General features: G+C 41.9%; 1 protein-coding gene across 3 annotated transcripts in view; it reads left to right on the top strand.

Moving 5' to 3' along the window:
* RPIA (ribose 5-phosphate isomerase A) overlaps window positions 1-9642 on the top strand; it is a 28453-nt gene extending 18811 nt beyond the window's left edge. For all 3 annotated transcript variants that reach the window (XM_075572004.1, XM_075572021.1, XM_075572013.1), the window contains exons 9-10: window positions 4192-4291; window positions 8507-9642. In XM_075572004.1, the coding sequence (XP_075428119.1) occupies window positions 4192-4291; window positions 8507-8604 (198 nt within the window). In that variant the 3' untranslated portion in view covers window positions 8605-9642. The remainder of the gene's footprint in view (window positions 1-4191; window positions 4292-8506) is intronic.
* Window positions 9643-21983: the final 12341 nt, after the last annotated feature.

Genomic DNA, 21983 nt, shown 5'->3' on the forward strand with positions numbered 1-21983 from the left:
ATGAGAACCATCAATACGTGTATATCTATATCCTGTCTAGATGGCTGTGCTTGCTTTTGACATTACTGTGCAGTACAGGAGTGCCACTCTGAACACATGTGGAGTCTGCAGCTGTTGCACATTTCAGTGCTCAGTTTTTGGGTAGATTGAAGTTGACCTTTACTTTGATCTGACACTGTACACACAGAAGGATTATGGTCTTAACCAAATGTAAGGCCTCGTTACACTGTCCTTCGTGAGTTAGACTTTTCTAGTGTTGGCCCCACGGTATCATCAAGAGGTTTAAGTCATTCAGGGATTCTACTTGTGATCTGGGTTTCTACCAGTGTAAGCATAGCCTAGAAATGCTGACGCAGGTAAAAGCTTGTGTTGGGCAGTATACTGAGATCATAAAATATTAGTATCACGCTACTACTCGGTCACCCATGCAAGTCATTGACTTGTTATGGATAATGTGATTTGTGAGATGGCAGCCTCCTGGAACAGACATGGGCTCAACATCTGCATGCACAAATCAAATTTTATTGGGTGTTCACAGTATGCAAAAAATAATTTTGCCTTCACATTGGCCTTTGCTAGGCCCTGTGTTCAAGAATTTGCACAGACAAAACTCCTCTTGCCTATCTTTTTTGGCTCTTTGCTCTGGGCAGGATGGGGGAACGGGTCGGGTTAACACTTTATTGACAAACTCCCCACATTCAGAAAAGTGCCAAATTTCCGAAGAAACAAAAGCTGCCCAATACCTTTGATAAAACAGTCGGCATTTGTTTTGAGGAAACCAACTGGAATGTTGACTTATTTACAAAATGTTTCTGTTGGGGATTGCATATTTAAAAATCCAGCTCTTACAACTGGGTGTCTGGTATGGTTGTACAAATTCAAATTCATTTATTTAAAAGCGATATTCGAATTCATTTATTTAAAAGCGATAAGAGTGCAAAATCTCTGGATATAAATTAAAAAGAATGTTGCACAGTGTCTAAATCACAAGATGCTAAATAATGACCAATACACTTATAGATCAAGCATTTTCAGTAAATATATGGTGTGAAACAGCCTCAGGTCTTTGTCTTCAAAGACAAAGGAATACGTACAGTATAGTGCAAAAAGGTATTTACACCCATCTAAAAATAGAAGGGGAACACTCCCCAACGGATCCTATAGTACAGGCAAAAAGAACAGCATGCGGACGATGTCCCCCAGATGGAAACTGCTCAGTGTTGTACCCTCACTGCCTTAGATTTATTTATTTGCGTCATTTATTTATAAAATATTTTACCAGGAAGTAATACATTGAGAGTTACCTCTCATTTTCAAGTATGTCCTGGGCACAGAGTTAAGACAATCAGTGGTTGACAAATCACCAAAAAATCTACTCGCCACACAAAAAAATCTACTCGCCACCTAGTACCAAACGTGTGCTGCTTGGGCCAATATTTACTCGTCCGGGGGTTAAATCCACTCGCCCGGGCAAATGTATAGGTTTGTCGAACACTGCAAATAATACATGGTTACAAGTACAGTTACATAAATGAACAGGGTATACATTATATACAATACATTGCATGCACAGTTAAAGATAATTTGTATTATGGGCGTATGAAACAATTACAGACCACATTAAAATGTGTGACAGCCTTAGATTTGAAAGACCTTAGACTGGTGGTGGATGTGAGAGTCTCCGGTAGATTGTTCCAGTTTTGGGGTGCACGGTAAGAGGAGGAGCGGCCGGATACTTTGTTGAGCCTTGGGACCATGAACAGTCTTTTTTGAGTCTGATCTCAGGTGATAAGTGCTACAAGTGGTAGGGGTGAGGAGCGTGTTCAGATAGATGGGTAGCTTGCCCATAAAGAATTTGAAGGCAAGACAGGAAAGGTGAACTTTGCGCCTAGACTCGAGTGATGACCAATCTAGTTCTTTGAGCATTTCGCAGTGATGTGTGTTGTAGTTGCATTGGAGAACAAAACGACAAATTGAGTTGTAGAGGGTGTTAAGTTTGCTAAGGTGGGTTTGAGGTGCCGAGCCATATACTATGTCTCCATAGTCAATAATTGGCATTAGCATTGGTTTGGCTGCATAACGTCCCAAGTCGTTATGGGAGTCCTCACGTGTTCACCTCTGCAGTTCCTGCCCTACGTGTTTCACTCTACTTTGCCTCCTTAACTGTACATAATGGTCCCAGTGACCATCTTTTATAGGCCCTTACTGACCTTTTACAATTATTAGTTATTTTTTTTTTTTTTCAAAAAGCTATACAAGTGCATTCTTATTACAGACCACTAGATCGAGCATTTTAACAAAGTACAATACCCTTTCAAAGTTTGACATATCGCACTTACAAACTAATAAAATACAATCTATTAAATTTCAATTTTTTATCAATCTCTATTTGAAACTTTAAAATATCTAAACGTATTTTTTTTTTTAATAAATTAAGGAAGTGGTGTCTGACAGACATTTTTCAAAAGATTTTATTTAAGCCTCGGCAAGCAATTAGGATTAATAGTACAGGTGTCATGTGATGGTCGGGCACCTTTTTGGTGCTTGGACAAAAGACTATTCCGGGTTATACTTTCTCTAAAACTTGTCGCACTGCATCATTGTGCAGAGAATGCAGAAAGTAACATGCTCTGCACATGTTCTGTCTTATTTTCTGTACCTGTCTCTTCATTTAATAAACATACTGTTATTGGGCCAAATACAGCATAAATGTGTAATGAATCTGACGCCCCAAGGTTGCTGAATTTGCTCTTCACTATTTCATGCTGCCTTGGAATATTAACCCATTCCTTGTAGGTTCCATTAGTCCAGCTATTCAGTCTTTTCTTGTAAACAGTTATTTTTTTATTTTTTTATTTTATTATATCCTGGAATCCTCCTTGGGGTTAAGTCCAGAGGCTTCAGGTTAACAACAATAAAGGGCTTGCATGATTCCAGTTATATAGAAAAACCTAATCGATATACCCAATTGGAAGTTTAATGTATGTTTTTTTTTTTTATGTCTACATCTATCTTTATCTTTCAAATGTCCCTTTGCTGGGGACAATCTTTATTAATTGAACTCCAAAGAGAACATATGAAAAATTGGTGAAAAAAAGCAAGAGCATATAGAACGAACATATAATAATCAAAATATGTTGTCTGATTTTTTGAGGCTCCTAAGTGTAGAGACTCAGGTATACCAAAAATTATACCTGGATGTCTGGTAGAAACAGACCTTCAGCAGGAAACTGAGACCTAAATATACTACATTTCTGATGATTTTTTTTTTTTTCCCATCCCATGAAACCATTGAGGTTGATGCCTACGTTCAGGCCACTGGGGTGGAGAATCTTTTACTTGAAGATCCAGGGTTTCTTTTGGGAGCGCGCTTTAATTCTCTCTCCACCCCTCTTACTCTATTTACTGTAGTTTATACCAATATATGTTGGGCCCACCAGGTTTGTTATGATAATCCTTCGTGTCGGGATTCACTGTTGCAAATCCTCTTGCAATGTTTTGAATGTCACTTCGTTCCCAAAGTACTTGTGCTGTTGAATGCAACAAGTGCTACTTGCATCTGCAAATTGGGTGCTTTCGTAAAAAAAATATATATATTTTTTTCTCAGGCAATAACTATATTACCGGTATTATTTTTTATTTTAAGTGTATTGCCCTGTTGTAGCAAATTCCTGTGTTAATATTCCTAATCCCAAAGGCGTCCCTATTGTACCGCGTGGCGTAGACACTGTCCCTGATACTGCACAACACCGGAAACTTCTGAGGGTGATGGCATTCTCTTAAGTTCATAGTCACTATATAATATATGTATATTTTTCTTTTCCCCTTTGATTTATATCCCAATAGAATGTGTGCTCCTGTTTTGGGCTGCTTTGCAGGTCCTTTAAAGAGCAGAGTTTCCTTTTGGACAGTATGTAAATGTGTATCTTATCACTTGGTGTGTACTATTTATTGTAATGTGAGCATTGTGTTTAGGCTTTCTGCTCATTTACCCATCTTTGTGCATGTATATTATAATCTCTATAAACTGCTGGAATAGAGAGTCGGAGCAGAGCGCATTCTGATAGGAAAGGTTATGTCACATTTCTGCGGGGGCATATTTAACCTCTCTACGTTTTTTTCTATTTTCCTCCTTTTTATTTGGGGTGACTATTTGCTGGTGACTTTTTTTTTTTTTTTTTGTTTCTCTAGGGCCCAGTGGTGACGGACAATGGGAATTTTCTTTTGGATTGGAAGTTCGACAAGGTGCACGACTGGAATACTGTGAATACAGCAATTAAGATGATACCAGGTGATGAGCAAAGACTATGACTCCATTTCTGTAATGTTACCCTTTCTGAGAAGCTAACCCGCAGAACAGGCGTATGGGTGGTAATGATGGCCATAACACACCTTACAGTGCTGTCAAGACCCCTTATGGCCCATTCAAATATCTAATTTCCCACCCATCAGGGAAATCTTGTGGCACTAAATGGGCCTTAAGGTATTTTGGGGTTTTGCACCACTTGGTAAATGGGGCCTAGTGCGTTGTCCCGCTTAGTCGTAACATTATCGCTTCACAGGGTCGTCACTGAGAGATGCTTAGTGCAGAAAGCTTGAAATGCATTTGTCCAATAATACTATGCTCCCAGGTACTGTAGAACTAGGAATACTGTGATGCTCCCGGGTATCCCTGGGAATACTGTGATGCTCCGGGTATCACTGGGAATACTGTGATGCTCCCGGGTATCCCTGGGAATACTGTGATGCTCACGGTGATTATGATGCCTAAGTTAGAAGTGCAGAGTCCAACTTGGGATTTTATAAGTTGCATTAAAGTGAAAAAACAGACCTGCAATTTTTTTTTATTTCTAATGGTGTCCACCAGATAGCAGCAATATTCTATGTCTAGAAAAGGAGCAGAATCTACTACTGTATGTAATCTAAGTGAGCAAAGAACCTGAATTTTATACATAAAGCAGCCATGCGGGTGGCATTGCTGGTTTTTAATGTGTGGTTTGAAGCAGGGGGTCTCTGGCGCTGAACCTCATTAATTTCAGCTCCCGGGTAAGCCCGGCTTCTCAAGATGTTTACCTCTGTAGCGGTGCTGGTATCTCTGCAAACGGGAGGTACCTGGAGCTGAAATTAAGGGTTCTCCGCTTAGGAGACCCCTTGTTTCAACCCTATAACAAAAAAAGCAAGAAATGCAGCCAGGATTGCTGCTCTAAGCCATGTGTGGGCCTGTAGCTCATGTCTGAACTGTATCCTTACCGGCCCGTGCACTGTGTGCAGGGGAATTCTGCATTACATTTCTGTTAACACTTCTTTTTTTTTTTTGTTTGCTCTCGGATTTAAGTACGTAATTGAACCATATCCATTACACATGATAGTGAGCGCACGCTGTTTCTTTTAAGGGTCCTACTGTATGTTCCTGTTTAAAACCCATGTACAGTAATTGTAGTTCAGGGTTCTAGTATCTGTATTGCTCCTGGCGACAGGTTGGCTGTGATGCATTTTATGGGACTCTTTACAGTTCATAGATCCATTTTATTTTGGAAAACCAGCATTCAATTTCTTAATGGATCTCATCTATAAAGAGCTGTAATGTCTATCCCAGGCCTGCACAACATGCGGGCCTCATGCGGCCCGCCTGGCCTCTCTGTGCGGCCCGCCTGGCCTCTGTGCGGCCCGCCTGGCCTCTGTGCGGCCCGCCTGGCCTCATGCGGCCCGCCTGGCCTCTGTGCGGCCCGCGATGTGTCCGGCCGGGCGCCAGTTTAATAAATAAATAAAAAAAGTTTAAAATAAAAAAATGGCGGTGAGTCTCGGCACGCATGCGCAGGGCCCCCCTGCTCGCAACGTGGGACGGAGGGAGAAGTTGCAGCCAGCTGAGCTCTTCTGCGGCCGCTCCCTCCCCCCCCTGCTCCCAACGAGGTGATGTGCAGGGGGGGAGGTGATGTGCAGGGGGGGGGGGGAGGTGATGTGAGGTGCAGGGGGGTATTATGTGTGTGGGTGAGGGGGAGAGATAGATGGGGAGTATCGCAAAAGTTGATAGTGAGGGTGCTGGGGGAGATGGATGAGGATGAGGATGATTTTACCCGTGCGGCCCAAATTTATTTATTTTTTTTCCTTGGAGCAGTTCGGCCCTTCTAGCTTTACGAGTTGTGCAGGCCTGGTCTATCCTATGGAAGATATCGCAACCTACAACAAATCTACATAACACATCATTGCAGCTTGTCATTTAAATATTTGTATAGTATTTCTTAACTCTCATTGACACATAAGAGAATAGCAGGACAGAGGCTGCACAATGGCTTTTGTTTTTATCTCATAGCTGCTTTGCCTGGCACCTTTAGTCGTAAATACTTCCAAAATCTCCGAGGATAGTATATTGTGTAGGTGCTACAGTATATTGGCTCAGTTCATGGAAGTCTGCAGCATAATGGTGACTTTTTTTCACCAGGACTGTGCAGCTTGGCAGCAGCCCTGCTTGTGTGTACTAGGATGGAAAGTGGGGTCCCCGGTGTGGTGTTAATGTCATTTCTGGATAACCCTCCCCTCCCCCCCACACTTCTTACCAAGAGCCTGGCATTTAAATCCCCATGCATCATGCGGGCCAATAGGAAACGGTTGATAGTAGGAGATTCCTGTTGACGTGGGAGATTTAACCACCATTTTGTTTCTCCTGGAGGGGACCGGTATGCGTGAATGTTATCAGTAAGGAAATGGCAAGTTTTGGGTCCTGGTGAAAGAAAAAGGGCCAAAACATATTTGCCCGAGAAGGGACAGCTGCTCTTCAAAACTTAATACAAATATACACAAACATCCTATTTGTGCTGAGCTTTTATTTTTTTTATTAACATTCATATTTATGGCTACAGCATATCAAGTAACACACTAGTTACGGCACTGTCTCTTTTAACTCATGACCCACCTGCAAACATGGACAATAGGGTGAGTTGTCCCTTCTGCATGCCATAAGCAAAAGACCTGTCATTTCATGACCAGTATCTGCATTAGGACACCTCGTATTGTTGAAGTGACGGCACAGTTACCCCAGCTGCTCTGTGCTGACAGGAAATCTATATCAGTAGTCCAGGTGCTGCACAGCAGATGGCTGGCAGTGATTTTCCTCAGCACTGATCTCCTCCCATGTGAAACCATCTCTAGTTTCTCTTGTTCCGTAACTTGTACTTTATCTGCGCATCATGGAAAATATTGTGAAAGTTTCACACAATGATCATCCACGTATCGCAAAAACCATCTCTATTCAATTAAGCGTGGACATATCTGTTGAGTATCTGTTTTTTCATTCATTCTCTCCCAAGCATACTAAATGGCTTTTTAAATGGCCTCCCATATTATTGACGAATATATTTATTTACTTGCGCGAATGTCGGATCGCCACGGCGGATTTTGTGGTCCTTCCTTTCAGTCTTCACTCCATGCCGATGTAGCCAATGTTCTAGCAACCCATGGCACACTGCAGCGGGATATACACAACGCACCTGTGGGAGTAGCAGCCATTGTATTAAATCGGCCACCCTTGGACAAGTGCCATTACCTGCGGGAGCGCGCCACGGGTCACAATAACGTGATGGCTACATCTGCACTTCATATTTTGCTTACAGAAACGTGCAGTAACCGGCAAGTTGTAGTTTTTAATGTGTGCTAGTAATGAGTGGGAAACCCCATCCAGGCAAGATTGAAGGGGAATTACTTAAGCACAGGTGTCGGAACTTGTTAAATGTGAATGTGTGAATAGCTGGTTATCCCTAAGCCCTTGTCTGGCTGGAGGGGATATAGGGGCAATTACTCCTATGGACTGGTCAGGTTAAAAATGTTCACAATATTTGAGCCAATAGCCAGGAATAGATCTAGGTGCAGACTGCCAGTTGCTTGCGGTGCCACGGAAACTCTGGCACACGTGATTATGTCCGTCACGAATAAGAGAACAAGTGGCGTGCTCCTCTTTTGTTCGTGTCAGATTTGCATATGGCGTTCAGAAAGATCAACCCTACAAAAATCAGCAACTAGATTATGACCACTACTACTACATCAAGTGGCCCCTGGAGCGCCAGGACCGATTAACTAGTTTCAATGACAAATGGCACACAAAGTGTTAAATTGGAAATTGTCACTTTTATTAAGCCACAGAGGTGGTCACAGTAGGTGTAGAGGGGGTTCTGATCAGTGTTTGGTTATATGGGATGAAGTGCTGGTCTGTTTATGCCTGAGGATTGGTCAGTCGGTGGGTGGTAGTCTTGGGAATCTAGATGTAACTCTTATGTGAATTTAATGCGTATATGAAGTGTTTGGGACTATGTGTCGTGAGAATAATGGACTCTACGATCTGGACATCAGAGGGCACATTGGCTAAAATGACGAGTGGGAACCGCGGATGATCTAGGGATAAACTAACTCCTGTAATATGTGACGTGTATACGTGACCATAATGTCTATTTATCTAATTTCACGTTTCACTGCACTTTATATCGAAACATACTGATGCTTCTGTGTTTTTTCTTAGGTGTGGTGGACACCGGTCTCTTCATCAACATGGCTGAGAGAGTCTACTTTGGTATGGAGGATGGGACCGTTGGTGTTCGTGACAAACCTGTGCATTAATTCCTGCAAATACTAGCCTTGGTTTTGGTAGCTAACGTGTCTGTGCCAACTAGACAATTTTTGCCATACAATTTTCTTGTGCTTGGACTGCAATGGACACTATTTCCATATGTGACAAGTTACCCTTTTTCATTAAAGTGCATTTCAGATATTTTCACATAAGCGGGTTCACTTCATTTTATAAATACTTTTTGAGCAGTGGGATTGATGATGGCCCTTTGCCAGGTCATCATACCAATGGCGTTCCTCTTTCCTCCACTCACACCTAAGGCCAGTTGGAGACTTCCCACCGTGGGGCTTTTGGCCTAATATAACATAGTTGAGTCGGTTTGACACCTAGAAAAGTCTTTACGTTGACCTGCTGTCGTTGGTAAAATACCTGGTTTATTGCCACCTTCTCAAACACACATACAAATATTACCAACTGCCTTCTCCACCACCATATTGTATCTGGTAACTTGCTGCCAAAACATCTTTGTTTTTCCCTGTTATTTGACAGTGGCCAAGTATTGTGTTTGTGTGATATACATTATGATAGAGATGATTCTCGGTTTCTTCATTTTATAGCTCCTGGTTTTTTTTTTTTTTTTTTTTTTTTTTTACTTTAATTTTGCTCACTGATGCCATATACTGTACAAGTTTCAGGTCTGTTAAATTTACAAAAGGCTTAACAGTGCAAGCTAGACATGTGCAGTAAAAATTATTTGTATATAATAACATGTTTTTTGTTACTCACCTGTAAACCAGTTAGTCTGTCAAGTAGCTATACAACAATAAGAAAATCCTCTCTGCAAATGTTATGCCGGAAGACCTCAAATCCGGCACAAATCGGTTGGTTAAAGGCAATTTAGAATGTGTACATTGTTGCTATTGTACATTGCTGCTTGTCCTTTAATCGAATGCACTTCTGTCTGTGTAAGGCCATTAACATCATACTTTGGAATGTTATGACTGTTCTGTTAGACGCCCCTCTTATCGTAATTCTACCAATGCAATGTAAAGATGGTTGCGATCTATAATAAAAGTTTGAACTTTGTTTTCCATTGTCTGTTGAATATTTCACTGAAGGGAAACGTATTTACAGTAATTGTATACAACATTTCAGAGACCGTTTAATGGTTTAGACAAGTTTGTAAATGAAACTACAGGCGGTCCTCTATCCGTCGTTTCACTTTACGACGGACCGCATACCTGCCGCGTCACAATGCAATCCTATGGGGGCGTTTTCTGACTCGGAATGCATTATCCCAGGGGTGCACGAACTTGCTGCGCTCTCCTACTCGGTCACGGCCCCCCCTTACCTCCAATGAAGCATCAAATTATGCTGCGTGTTCATATGACATCACGTGAACCGCGGTGTAATTTGACGTCACGTCTCCATGGTAACGGGCGTCATTTGCCACCGCTTTGCCATGGAGACGTGTGGACTGAAGCCGGTAAGTACATTTACAGAGACCTAGCGCTTTCAGCGTGGGGCCTCTGTAACCGCCATGTACCCCCAATAAAGGCTCGCATGCCCCAGTTTGCGCACATGCATTATCCGCCGCTGATTAACATGGAACTCGTTTTCCAACACTTTCACTATCCAATGTACATTCCAGAACTAATTCCGTTGGATAAACGAGCACCGCCTACAACTTTGGCTGAAACTCCATTTTGTCTTTGACGCAGAATCGCTCCTTTTTGAGTGGTAAAATATACCATTCTATCTTTGTTACATTTTACATTGGTGTTGGTAATGGAGGTTTGTGTTAGCCTGCACTTTGTGTTAGTCCGCACTGTGTGTTATACCGCACTTTGGTCTTCTGTAGCTAACCTACATGTTTGCAACATGTCTATTTCCTTTACATTGTTAACATTTCTTTGAAAATCTAAGCTGCTGGCATTCCGTTTCTTTCATTATATTTCCTTTTAATCTTTTAAGATTAAAAGTTTCACGTTATTCTCACTAGGTTTTGTATAAAGTAATGACGTTTCCCCGTAGCCCAGCAGATCATGTTTCTCCGACGCACCTGCTTGTTTCAGTTCTGTCATGCAAATTTCTCAATGTCCGGGGATATTTTTATGTGGTTCTCAAACTGTTTTTATAATAAACTTTTTTTTTACTATTGCCCTAAAATGGTGTGTGTGTCCCTATATTATAAATCTGCTAATTATTGTCAATTTAATTAATTGCTCTGCATTTGGATTAATCTGAAATGTCATTTTTCAACCTCCCCCACCCCCTTTCAAATGCAAGTCCATTTTAAGCAGTTTCTAAACCAAACTAGTTAGGGGTACAGTGACTCTTAGGAGATGACATTTGCTGAGAATTTGTTTAGTCTTTATAGCTGTATTAGGTTGTTGAGGTAATAACCAAAGAGCCCAGTGTGCCTTACACTTTAATCCCAATTTTCTGACTCCTGCTTTTTAAAGAACTTTCAACATCTTTCTCCAACAAATGCCACTCATTTAATGGTTTGGTAAATAGAGCTGTGAGCCAAGGACTGTAGTAAGTGATGGGATGGAAGGTGTCTTCCAGCGCTGGAAAGTGCCTTTGTGGCAGAAACATGCTTGGTAAATATGGCCCTATGTCTGCTATTGTTGGGATGCATGATCTCCTGACCTTGCCCACCACTGATTTAAACCATGGCGTACAAACCTAGTCTATCGTTAAGTAAAATGAGTGAAACTTACTGAGCAGAGAACCCTGTAACTCTGAGAAGCGTTGTGCAATGTGAACAAAGCATTCTGGAATGTATTGAACACCTATTGGCATTTGCAGTACCCTGGAACCTGGCTTCTGCCCAGTCCTTTGTTCTAACAAATACAGTACATTCTGATTAGTGATTATCCTGTACCAGTGTCGGTAATGGGGACCAGTACTGGATGCCAGTGGGATGACTACCTAGAAAGGCAGCCTGCCTGTGACTGCTTCTAACACTACACTCAGTGAATGGTCTGCTTACTGATCACATTTTTGTAATCGCACATCCAATTAATGCCCCATACTGCCCAGCAGGAAACGGGTTTAGTTCAAAGTCCATTCTTTTCGATTGGTACACAATCTATATTAAATATTCAAATAATTGGGGAAAAATAGCCTGGATATAGGAGCACTCAAAGATCACCTTTTCTCCCTCTGCCTACCTATTAAAGTGCATTTGGTCCCAAATCGCCTGCCTGCCAAAGTACTAATATTCAGAATCTGCATGCAGAAAATATACAATCGGGATTGCCACGGCCGGCTTGATGAGCCCTGCGGTTCCACACAACATACGCTGCACACAGGAAAAGCATCTTTGGAAACACCCCCCCCCCCCCCTCCCCACAACATTAAAACAAGATAAAATACAGATATGCAACACATTGGAGATCACATACAAACTTACGCATGCTAACAGTGTAAACCAATCAATGAGCCCCTAAGGCTGTATATTCTAGAAAGTACTGTAAAAAAAAATCCATCTTTTTCCCTCTTGCAAAGGGTGTCCATAGACGGGCGATGCCTTTTCCATATGTCCTCCCAGCTTGCCAAGTCTCGCTCTCTAAATCCCATAAACATCACCCACCAGTGATCGGCATTATGTCTTGCCTGGTAATGTCTTTTTGACCAAATATTTTTTGGAATGCACTTTAATAGAGGATTTTATATTGTGCTTTGGGACTTGTGCATTACTATGAACATTACACAGGTCACCACTTTAATTTTTTTTTATTTTTATTTTTCCTGTTCCCCTCTTAGGCCTAATCTGTTACCCGCACAATGTCACTTTTGTTGTGCAGATCTCGGAGAGACCCTACTGTATATCTGGCAATCTAGGTATATGAATACTTGTGGTTTTACCTCTGGCATATTGTCTGTAAATATTGTCATATAATATATTAATGGATCCAGTTTTAGATTTGCTGTAGTACTCCTCTATATACACAATCTCCCTACTGAAGCCTGACTCGTTGCTCTCAGTATATCTTGCTCTCCTTATTTATGAAACGTGTTCTCCTTGCTTGCAGTATCCCCATCATTCGCAGTAATTGCCTTAATGCAGGGGGTGGCCAGCTCCGGTCCTCAAGGACCACCAACAGGTCAGGTTTACAGAATATCAGTGGCTCAGTCAGTGATTGAGCCACCTGTGCTGAAGCAAAGATTTCCTTAGCCAGCCTGTTGGTGGCCCTTGATGACTAGTTGGCCAGCCCTACATTGGTAAATAGTTTGCTATGAGCAATCCCACCCTATACTCAGTTGGCCACCATCCGCTATGTTTGAACCTTACCCTGATCTTGTGTATGTTGTAAATCACACCTTTCAGGAATACATTTAACCCCTTAGGCTTATAGTGCCGGTGATGCGACGGCTACGGTTGCTGGGAAAAATCAAATTGAGATGACTTTCAGCGATCGCGACCAAGGCATTGTGCTTACTATAAGCACACACAGGGCTGCTAACAGGGGGGGTCTGCTGGGCTCAGCCAACTGGGCCTCCCTGCGCGGCCACTCCTAGTTTATTAAAAAAAACTAAATATAAAATTAAAAAAAAAATGGCGATGATTACCCATGCGCACAGCAGAGATCCCGACGCACATGCGCAGGGAAAGCAGGGTGTTCGGCCTGTGCCTGTGCGCCCGCTCCCAACGTGGGATGGAGGGGAAGAGCCATGGCGAGCCCGCACCCACCAACCCAGCTTCCCCCGCGTGCCCGCCCCCAGCTGCGGAATTACTTCGCCAGTCTCTGCCCCCCTAACCGCCCACTGCCTGCGCCCCCTGAGCCTACCTCCCGCCCCGGGCAGCAGCCGCGGGGATATCTGGAGTAGGGGGGAAGCGTCTGGTGGGCAAGGAAAAAGCACCCACCCAACTCATCCACCCACCCAGTCACACCCAGTCACTCACCCACCCACTCACTTGCCCACCCAGTCACTCATGAACCCACTGAGTCACCACCCAGTCACTCAGTCACCCACTCACCCAGTCAACCACCCCCCCCCCAGTCATCAAGGCAGCCAGTCACCCACCCAGGCAGACAGTCACCCACCCACCCACCCAGGCAGTCAGCCACCCACCCAGTCAGTCACCCGCCCAGGCAGTCAGCCACCCACCCAGTCAGTCACCCACCCAGGCAGACAGTCACCCACCCAGGCAGACAGTCACCCAGGCAGTCAGTCAGTCACCCACCCAGGCAGACAATGGCAGACAGTCAACCACCCACCCACCCAAACCCACCCACCCACCCAGGCAGTCAGTCAGTCACCCACCCACCCAGGCAGTCAGTCAGCCACCCAGGCAGTCAGTCAGCCACCCAGGCAGTCAGTCACCTGTCTTTTGTTGAAAATGTAAAAATTAACAGATTGCATTGTAATGTTTTTTTCCGTATTACAATAAGAAGAAAACAGTTAAGTAAAAGTTGAGCGCTAAAAAATATTTTTTCGTGGTAGGTGTGCTATGGGTTTGGGGCGTGGGGGGGACTGCTCCTTTCATTTGTCCTGGGCCCCATGATTTCTGTTGGCGACCCTGAGCACACGCGACAGCGGCAATACATTTGTTTTGATGCGAAATTGTGTCGCTGTCGCCGGCACTATAAGCGCAGCCTTACTCTCTGCGAGTAAGTACAGATGCAGCGGCCGTTATTCAAACATATCACGGAGCTGTTTTCGTGTTCGCTGCTGAACTCCACGTGGCCAATCACGCGGTTGATTTCTTTGCATTTCATGGATCCCGATTTCTTCAGGCGCAATTCTTCGCGTTTCCGTGACAGAAATGAGTGAATTGTAATCAGTACAGTGCTGTGTCAATTTCAGGTGTTTAAAAACCAGAACACTAAAATGCCATTTTCTGCACTCGATAAAACACGAGTCAACACGTGGTAATAACGCGCCATGACATGGGTATTCCGAGGTATACAACACGCGGTAATGATGCGCCATGACATGGGTATTCCGAGGTATACAACACGCGGTAATGACGCGCCATGACATGGGTATTCCGAGGTATACAACACGCGGTAATGATGCGCCATGACATGGGTATTCCGAGGTATACAACACGCGGTAATGACGCGCCATGACATGGGTATTCCGAGGTATACAACACGCGGTAATGATGCGCCATGACATGGATATTCCGAGGTATACAACACGCGGTAATGACGCGCCATGACATGGGTATTCCGAGGTATACAACACACGGTAATGACGCGCCATGACATGGGTATTCCGAGGTATACAACACGTGGTAATGACGCGCCATGACATGGGTATTCCGAGGTATACAACACGCGGTAATGACGCGCCATGACATGGGTATTCTGAGGTATACAACACGCAGTAATGACGCGCCATGACATGGGTATTCTGAGGTATACAACACGCGGTAATGACGCGCCATGACGTGGGTATTCTGAGGTATACAACACGCAGTAATGACGCGCCATGACGTGGGTATTCTGAGGTATACAACACGCAGTAATGACGCGCCATGACATGGGTATTCTGAGGTATACAACACGCAGTAATGACGCGCCATGACGTGGGTATTCTGAGGTATACAACACGCAGTAATGACGCGCCATGACGTGGGTATTCTGAGGTATACAACACGCAGTAATGACGCGCCATGACGTGGGTATTCTGAGGTATACAACACGCAGTAATGACGCGCCATGACGTGGGTATTCTGAGGTATACAACACGCAGTAATGACGCGCCATGACGTGGGTATTCCGAGGTACACAACGCGTAAAATGTTCGAATAACGGCTGCTGCATCTGTAGTATACCAGATAGCTTCCCATGTGTTTTTTTGTCTCTCATAGTAAGTTGTTAAATTACAACTTCTGACATACAAATAATTTCCATTGCTTCCCATATCTGGATACTGACCGCTTCAGTGATGGAGAGTATGTGGCGGCATAATACAGATAGTAATACAATATTAATGGGCTGTAGGACTGGCTCAGTAGTGACTTTAAAGCAGAGGAGGCTGGTTTGAATCCCATAGTCCACTTCTGATCTCTGGCACGTCAGCTTATCTCCCTATGGGGCAGGAACGTGTGTGTGTGTGTGTGTGTGTGTGTGTGTGTGTGTGTGTGTGTGTGTGTGTGTGTGTGTGTGTGTGTGTGTGTGTGTGTGTGTGTGTGTGTATATACATGTATATATGTATTACACAAGCCAATCCTCAAGCCAATGCATGCTGTTTTAAACACAGCTTTTAGACAGAGGCTGGGATAAGATGCAAAGCCATTAAACCCACTCACAGACATGTTTCAACCTTGATGGGTATCATCAGTGTGAGGTTGGTCTTAATGGCAAAGCAGGTTTGAGACTAGACAAGGTAGTCTCAAGATTGGCTTGTGTAATACGAGCTTGAGACAAAAGGTGGCACTGAGTGCTCATTTGCATGTCATTTCCCAGAATCCCTTGCTGCAGTGGAAGCGCTGTATGCTGGGTGACAATGGGGAAAGACAGGGTTGCAGACCTGTCTAAGACGTGCAAATGAACATACAGTAATATTTATAGTTGCTATATATATATATATATATATATATATATATATATATATATATATATATATATATATATAGGCAGTGTTCGACAAACCTATACATTTGCACGCCCCGGGCGAGTGAATTTAACATCGTGGCGAGCTCCTATTTGCCCAAGCAGCACACGTGTGGTACTAGGTGGCGAGTATATTTTTTTTGTTCGGCGACTAGATTTTTTGGTGATTTGTAGACCACTGTATATAGGCATACATTACCATGAAGTGGCAAAGAGGCGACAGCACTCAGACAGTTTGAAGCAGTATTATGTATTACAGGAGTGCCAGTGACCTTCTATCAAATATATATAGGGTTTCTGGATGTATTTTTGCTATCACTAATACACTTTGATTTTCAACATTGAGTGCTGTCTCTTGTTTACCAATCCTTGGAACGGTAACGTATAACTATAACTATATATATATATATATATATATATATATATATATATATATATGAACACACAAAAAAGACAGAAATCCCAAATTAAGCACTCTGATCAAGAAAAAATATAAATATAGGTACAAAAGGGTTTATTAATCATGGACTAGAAAAACAAATGAAACACAATAAAAAAAACATACATATAAAAACAATACCAAACGGGGACACTCACATGGTGATATGAACTCTGATTCTCTTCTAGCATTTCTTTACCATGCCTGCTTTCCGTTATTAACGGTTTCGCTATCAGCTTATCGTCTACATCAGTGGGAGAAGCCCTCTGGTCTAGGCTCTTCCTTGCCACAGCAAACCCATCCTGGTCACCCCAGTATTCCCTCACTCAGTAGCATCATTTTGTGATTTCTGTGGGATTTCTGTGTATTTGTGTGGATTGACTTTCATGTTTCTCCTATCCCTTTGTGTGGGCAGTCAGTTTCTCACACTCCATTATAGGGAGGCACATTTATATATATACTTTTTGTGCCTTCATTACCCTATGTGTGGTTCTTTCTGCCCCCATTTGTTGACTATTTTTCATTTATATCCTTTTGCTTTGTACAGGTTTTATTTTTGTTGGACATTTCTTTTTCATTTAAAATGCCCTTATATTAGGTCTCTTTAGCTGGTATATATATATTTATATTATAACACATGTTTTCCAGCTTATGTTTGTCACACCTGCTTCCTTTAATGGTTATATGTGGGGACTGGCCCGTCATCATTTTCAGTGGGATCTTGTGATTCCCTCTGTCTATGCTAGGATCCTCCTCCCCTGCCCCCCTTTTTTTTATATCTGGGCTCCCATTTTAGAGGCACTGTACATTTAGCATTAGTGGGATTGGAGTTTCGACTGTATCTTCCCCGTTTGGTATTGTTTTTATATGTATGTTTTTTTTATTGTGTTTCATTTGTTTTTCTAGCCCATGATTAATAAACCCTTTTGTACCTATATTTATATTTTTTCTTGATCAGAGTGCTTAATTTGGGATTTCTGTCTTTTTTGTGTGTTCATCTATTTCTTTCCCATAGCACCGCCACTTGCCTTTATTTTTGGTTATTTGTGGCATAATTATAGTTTTTAGGTTTTTGATGCGGTTATATATGTGGTTATATATATAATAGCTTAGATAAAATGCATGTTTACAATGCTATACTTTGAGTGAAACAGTTAGTAAATAAATAAATATGGAATGGTTTACTAACAGAATGTGTTCCCAAGAAATGCTTTGCTATACTGTATATTCGTTGTCCTTCCAGCAGTAACGTGGTTACAATGTATCTACAGCTGTTCAGTGTTGGCACCCCACCCTGCTTCCTTTGAGTTACTGAGCCTTTACAATCCTGCTGTCACCCTCAAGCATGCACACTGAATTTTACACTTTACTGCTCTGTTTCTCTCCAATGAACAGTGACGTCTGTGGGAGAGACGTCGGAGGGGTTACCCAAAGCTCTGATAGTGGGTATCCGAGCTGAATCAGCGTTAACAGCCATTGATTTGAATGACCCTTAGCTTTATCAGTTATGTCCCATGTTATCAGAGCTTAGTGAATACCTCCCTATTGTGTTTCAGGAAAAGAAGTGTGCGTTTTGCTTCGGGACCAATTAAATACATTAATTAGCACTTTAACATTTTTAATTGAAAATTGTATTTTTCCATTGGAAAATCTAGTGGTCTTTTTCACTAATTCGCTGGAGCAAACTTTCTTGCTTCTGAGTTAACTGCCTTTGATAGTTATCATGATAAACCAGCAGAGGGTGCTAAGGCGCTATTACTTACACAGTGATACAATTGCATACCATCATATAGTATGCTATGGTATATATGTATATCTATTACCTAAAGACAGATACAGTAGGAATGTATGTATGCTGTATTACCTAAAGACTTACCTTTTTTGCAACTAAAATAAGTCGAGACAAACAAATGGCAAAACATGCTAAATACAGCTAAAGATAATATTTTTCAACCTTTTCTTGAGATTAAGCTTCCAAATATAAAGTTTTATATTTGCAATATATTGCATTGCTGGCAAAAGAAAGCGTTAAATAAAAGCGGAGGCACCGATGTATCAGACGTTATTGCACCCTAACAAACCTAACAAACACAAATCACTAAATACACATGTCTAGTGGAGCTTTTGGTTCACCTTCTATCTGCGATATGTGTTCTGTCTTAATGTCCAGAGGATGAACAAATTGAACGGCTCTCGCAAAGTTTATTGAATCACACTTTAGTGTCATGGCAAATTAGGAAAAACACAGAGCGCCTCGAGGTACAGTAAGTATAAAGCTGTATTAAAGGGCAGGTAAAGCATATATACACTTACAACAAGGTACTGTGGAGTAGACAAGTCATAGCTTTATAGTCGCTGAGCCAGTTAAACGTCCGACACTTTGAGCTCGCTGCACCAATTTCATCCCAGCGCGAGGGACATGAAATTTCTTGGTGCTGGACGTTTAGCTGGCTCGGCGACTATCGAGTTGTGACTTGTCTACTACAACAGGGGAGCGCAGGGGGAGGGGTGAGGCCTCTCTAGCTCCCTTCCCTGATCTCTGCCAGCTCTTGAGCGACATGTCGCCATGGCAACACGGCATTATTTGACGGGGGGGGCGCGAACAATGCGGCTGCCAAGGTCAGGAAGGTCGCACACCCATATATTACACAGTACTTCATTGTAAGCATATATACAATAAATATTGTTTGTTCTTGTATAGCGCTGCTAGTTTCACGTAGCGCTTTACAGAGACATTTTGCAGACACAGTCTCTGCCCCATGGAGCTTACAATCTATGGTGGGTTTTTTTTATGCCTGAGGCACAGGGAGATAAAGTGACTTGCCCAAGGGCACAAGGAGCCGACACCAGGAATTGAACCAGGATCCCCTGCTGCAAGTCAGTGTCTTTACTCACTGACCCGCTCCTTCTCCCTTATATGCTCTTTAATACAGCTGTATACTTGCCTCCGGAGCGCTCTGCGTTCTTTTTCCTATTTCTGGAGATTGCATCTGGCGATACCTCGAGGTGCTTGGTGGGATCCTACACAGCAGCAGCAAGGAGTTAAAGTTGCACGCAATTTCCCTACCTCCAAGATTTCGGAAGCACGAACGTGGTTTCGTCTTTTCTTCAGTCATGGCAAACTAGGTTGCCTTATTTTCCCTGGCTGTTTAATATAACGTGATCTAGACTACCTGGAGTGGTGCAAACACGGGCTCATGCTAAGCTGAGCAGTGCAACAATGATATGTGAAATGTACCGTGTATCTGAGAACAGATTATAACTGACATGATGACCCCTTATACATTATGTACAATATTTGAAAGTGTATACCAGACCAATGTGGCAGAGAGTAAGGCATTGCTGGCCCATTGATTAAATAAACGTTCCTCAGAGTGTAATTGCTTTGGATGCAGTATCAATACAATTCTGATTTTCTTAATGGGGCTCTCTGCAGCTCACTAAATCACAGTGAGAACTTACAGGCTGTCTCCCATACACATACTGTAAGCCTAAAGGAGACAGCTTAATACTGTATGTATAATTAATCATAATAAGAAATACAAAAATACATTTCACTAAGTGTATGAATATCTTCCACTTATCAAAATTATGCTTTCAAATATTAGAATATTTGGGATAAAATAGTAAATTATTGCAGCAATGCAATAAAAAAAAAAAGCATTTTAAACGTGTATTTCCAATAATAACCCCATTTTGTGAATCTGTTAAGAATTGAGTAAGAATGAAAAGAGAACTGTGTTTGTGATATTAAGGGCGAAACCACAGAAAGGTAACTGAATAATTACACAACCTTGTAGTCAGACACGTGTTTAAGTTACGGGAACTGAAGGCTAAAAATAAAGCCAGCAGATGCAGCCAAGAGAATGCAAAAGAAAAAGCATTGAGGTTATTTTTACTCAGTTTATTTCTCTATTTCATTATTTTATTGTACAAAAAATAGAAAATACATTAAGAAACAGATGATTGGTGCACAGATTAATGAATATTTTAAGCGGTGTAGCTTGATGTGGAGGAAAACTTGCATGTTATAGAGCAAGAGTGCTGAACTTAAGTCCTCAAGACACCCCAACAGGCAGGTCTTCAGGATATCCCTGCTTCTGCACAGATGGCTCAGAGTCCCTACAGCCAGAGTAAAAGGGAATGGAACAACTGACCCCTTCCATATATGAAATAGGACGAGGCAAGGATGTCCATTGCCACCATTGATTTTCACGCTGATAATAAAACCATTGGCAAAGAGTATTAGATTAAATCCAAATATATCAGATGTGCTCCTTGTTACATATCATCATAAAATTGCATTATATACAGATGATGTACTCTTATTTGTATCTAAACCACATATATGCATGCCCAATATTATGCAGGCAATGAACATGTTTAGTTAGGTCTCAAACTGTAAAGGTAATATTGCTAAATCTGAAGCGCTTAATATTTCGCTGCCAGGTAAACGATTGAAGTAAATGCAAATAAATGTTCAATTTAAGTGGAATCCATCTTCTATCAAATACCTATTGAAAAATATATTTAAAAGAAGACCTTGAAACATGGCGTAAATACACTATATCATGATCAGATGGAAAATACTGTAAAAGATATATATATACTGTATGACCTCGAATACTGTACTTTTTCCTAACTGTACCCATTAACTGGTATCTTCAAAATGAATAAACTAGTGTATAACTAATTGGTTTTGTATGACAAAAAAAAAATGCTGAGTAAATACCAACACCACGATTAGACACAAGCTAGATGGGGGTCGTGGACTTCCTTCCATGCATAATTATTTTTATTTTATTTATAAAAATGGTTTACCAGGAAGTAATACATTGAGAGTTACCTCCCGTTTTCAAGTATGTTCTGGGCACACAGTTATAACAATACAGTACATGGTTACATTAAAAGAACAGAGGTTATACAGTGAATTCACAGACATTTCATGGACAGTTGGAGTTGGAAAATTGGGTACAGGGGATAAAAGGGCTGGTGAGTTTCAGATTGAAATAGAGCAGCTTTAACATCACTTTAACATCTCCAAACATCAGCGAATGGCAGCAAAAGGCTGTCCGCATTTGGGGTGAGACAGATGTAGACTGAAGGCGTTCAGATTATTACCTGGGGGTGCAAATCAATATTCTATTTGACTGGCAAGTAAATTATAAAAATAAACAATTGGTGCAGATGGACAGTAAGTGAAAACTTAGAGCTGATCTCAATATGTTGGCATGTGAGAGATAATAGTCCAGGAAATATGTATGCCCATCCATTAATAGAAAATGCTCTAAATGTTTAGAACTAAATAGCATCCCAGAAAAAAATATATACTACATTGACATTCCTGCTTTTCTCCCAGGAACAGATAAGGGATCTTTCTGAAGTGGAAACAGGCCAGTATAAAGCAAAGAGC

This window comes from Ascaphus truei, chromosome 1 (genome assembly GCF_040206685.1).
Source record: "Ascaphus truei isolate aAscTru1 chromosome 1, aAscTru1.hap1, whole genome shotgun sequence".
NCBI lineage: Eukaryota > Metazoa > Chordata > Amphibia > Anura > Ascaphidae > Ascaphus > Ascaphus truei.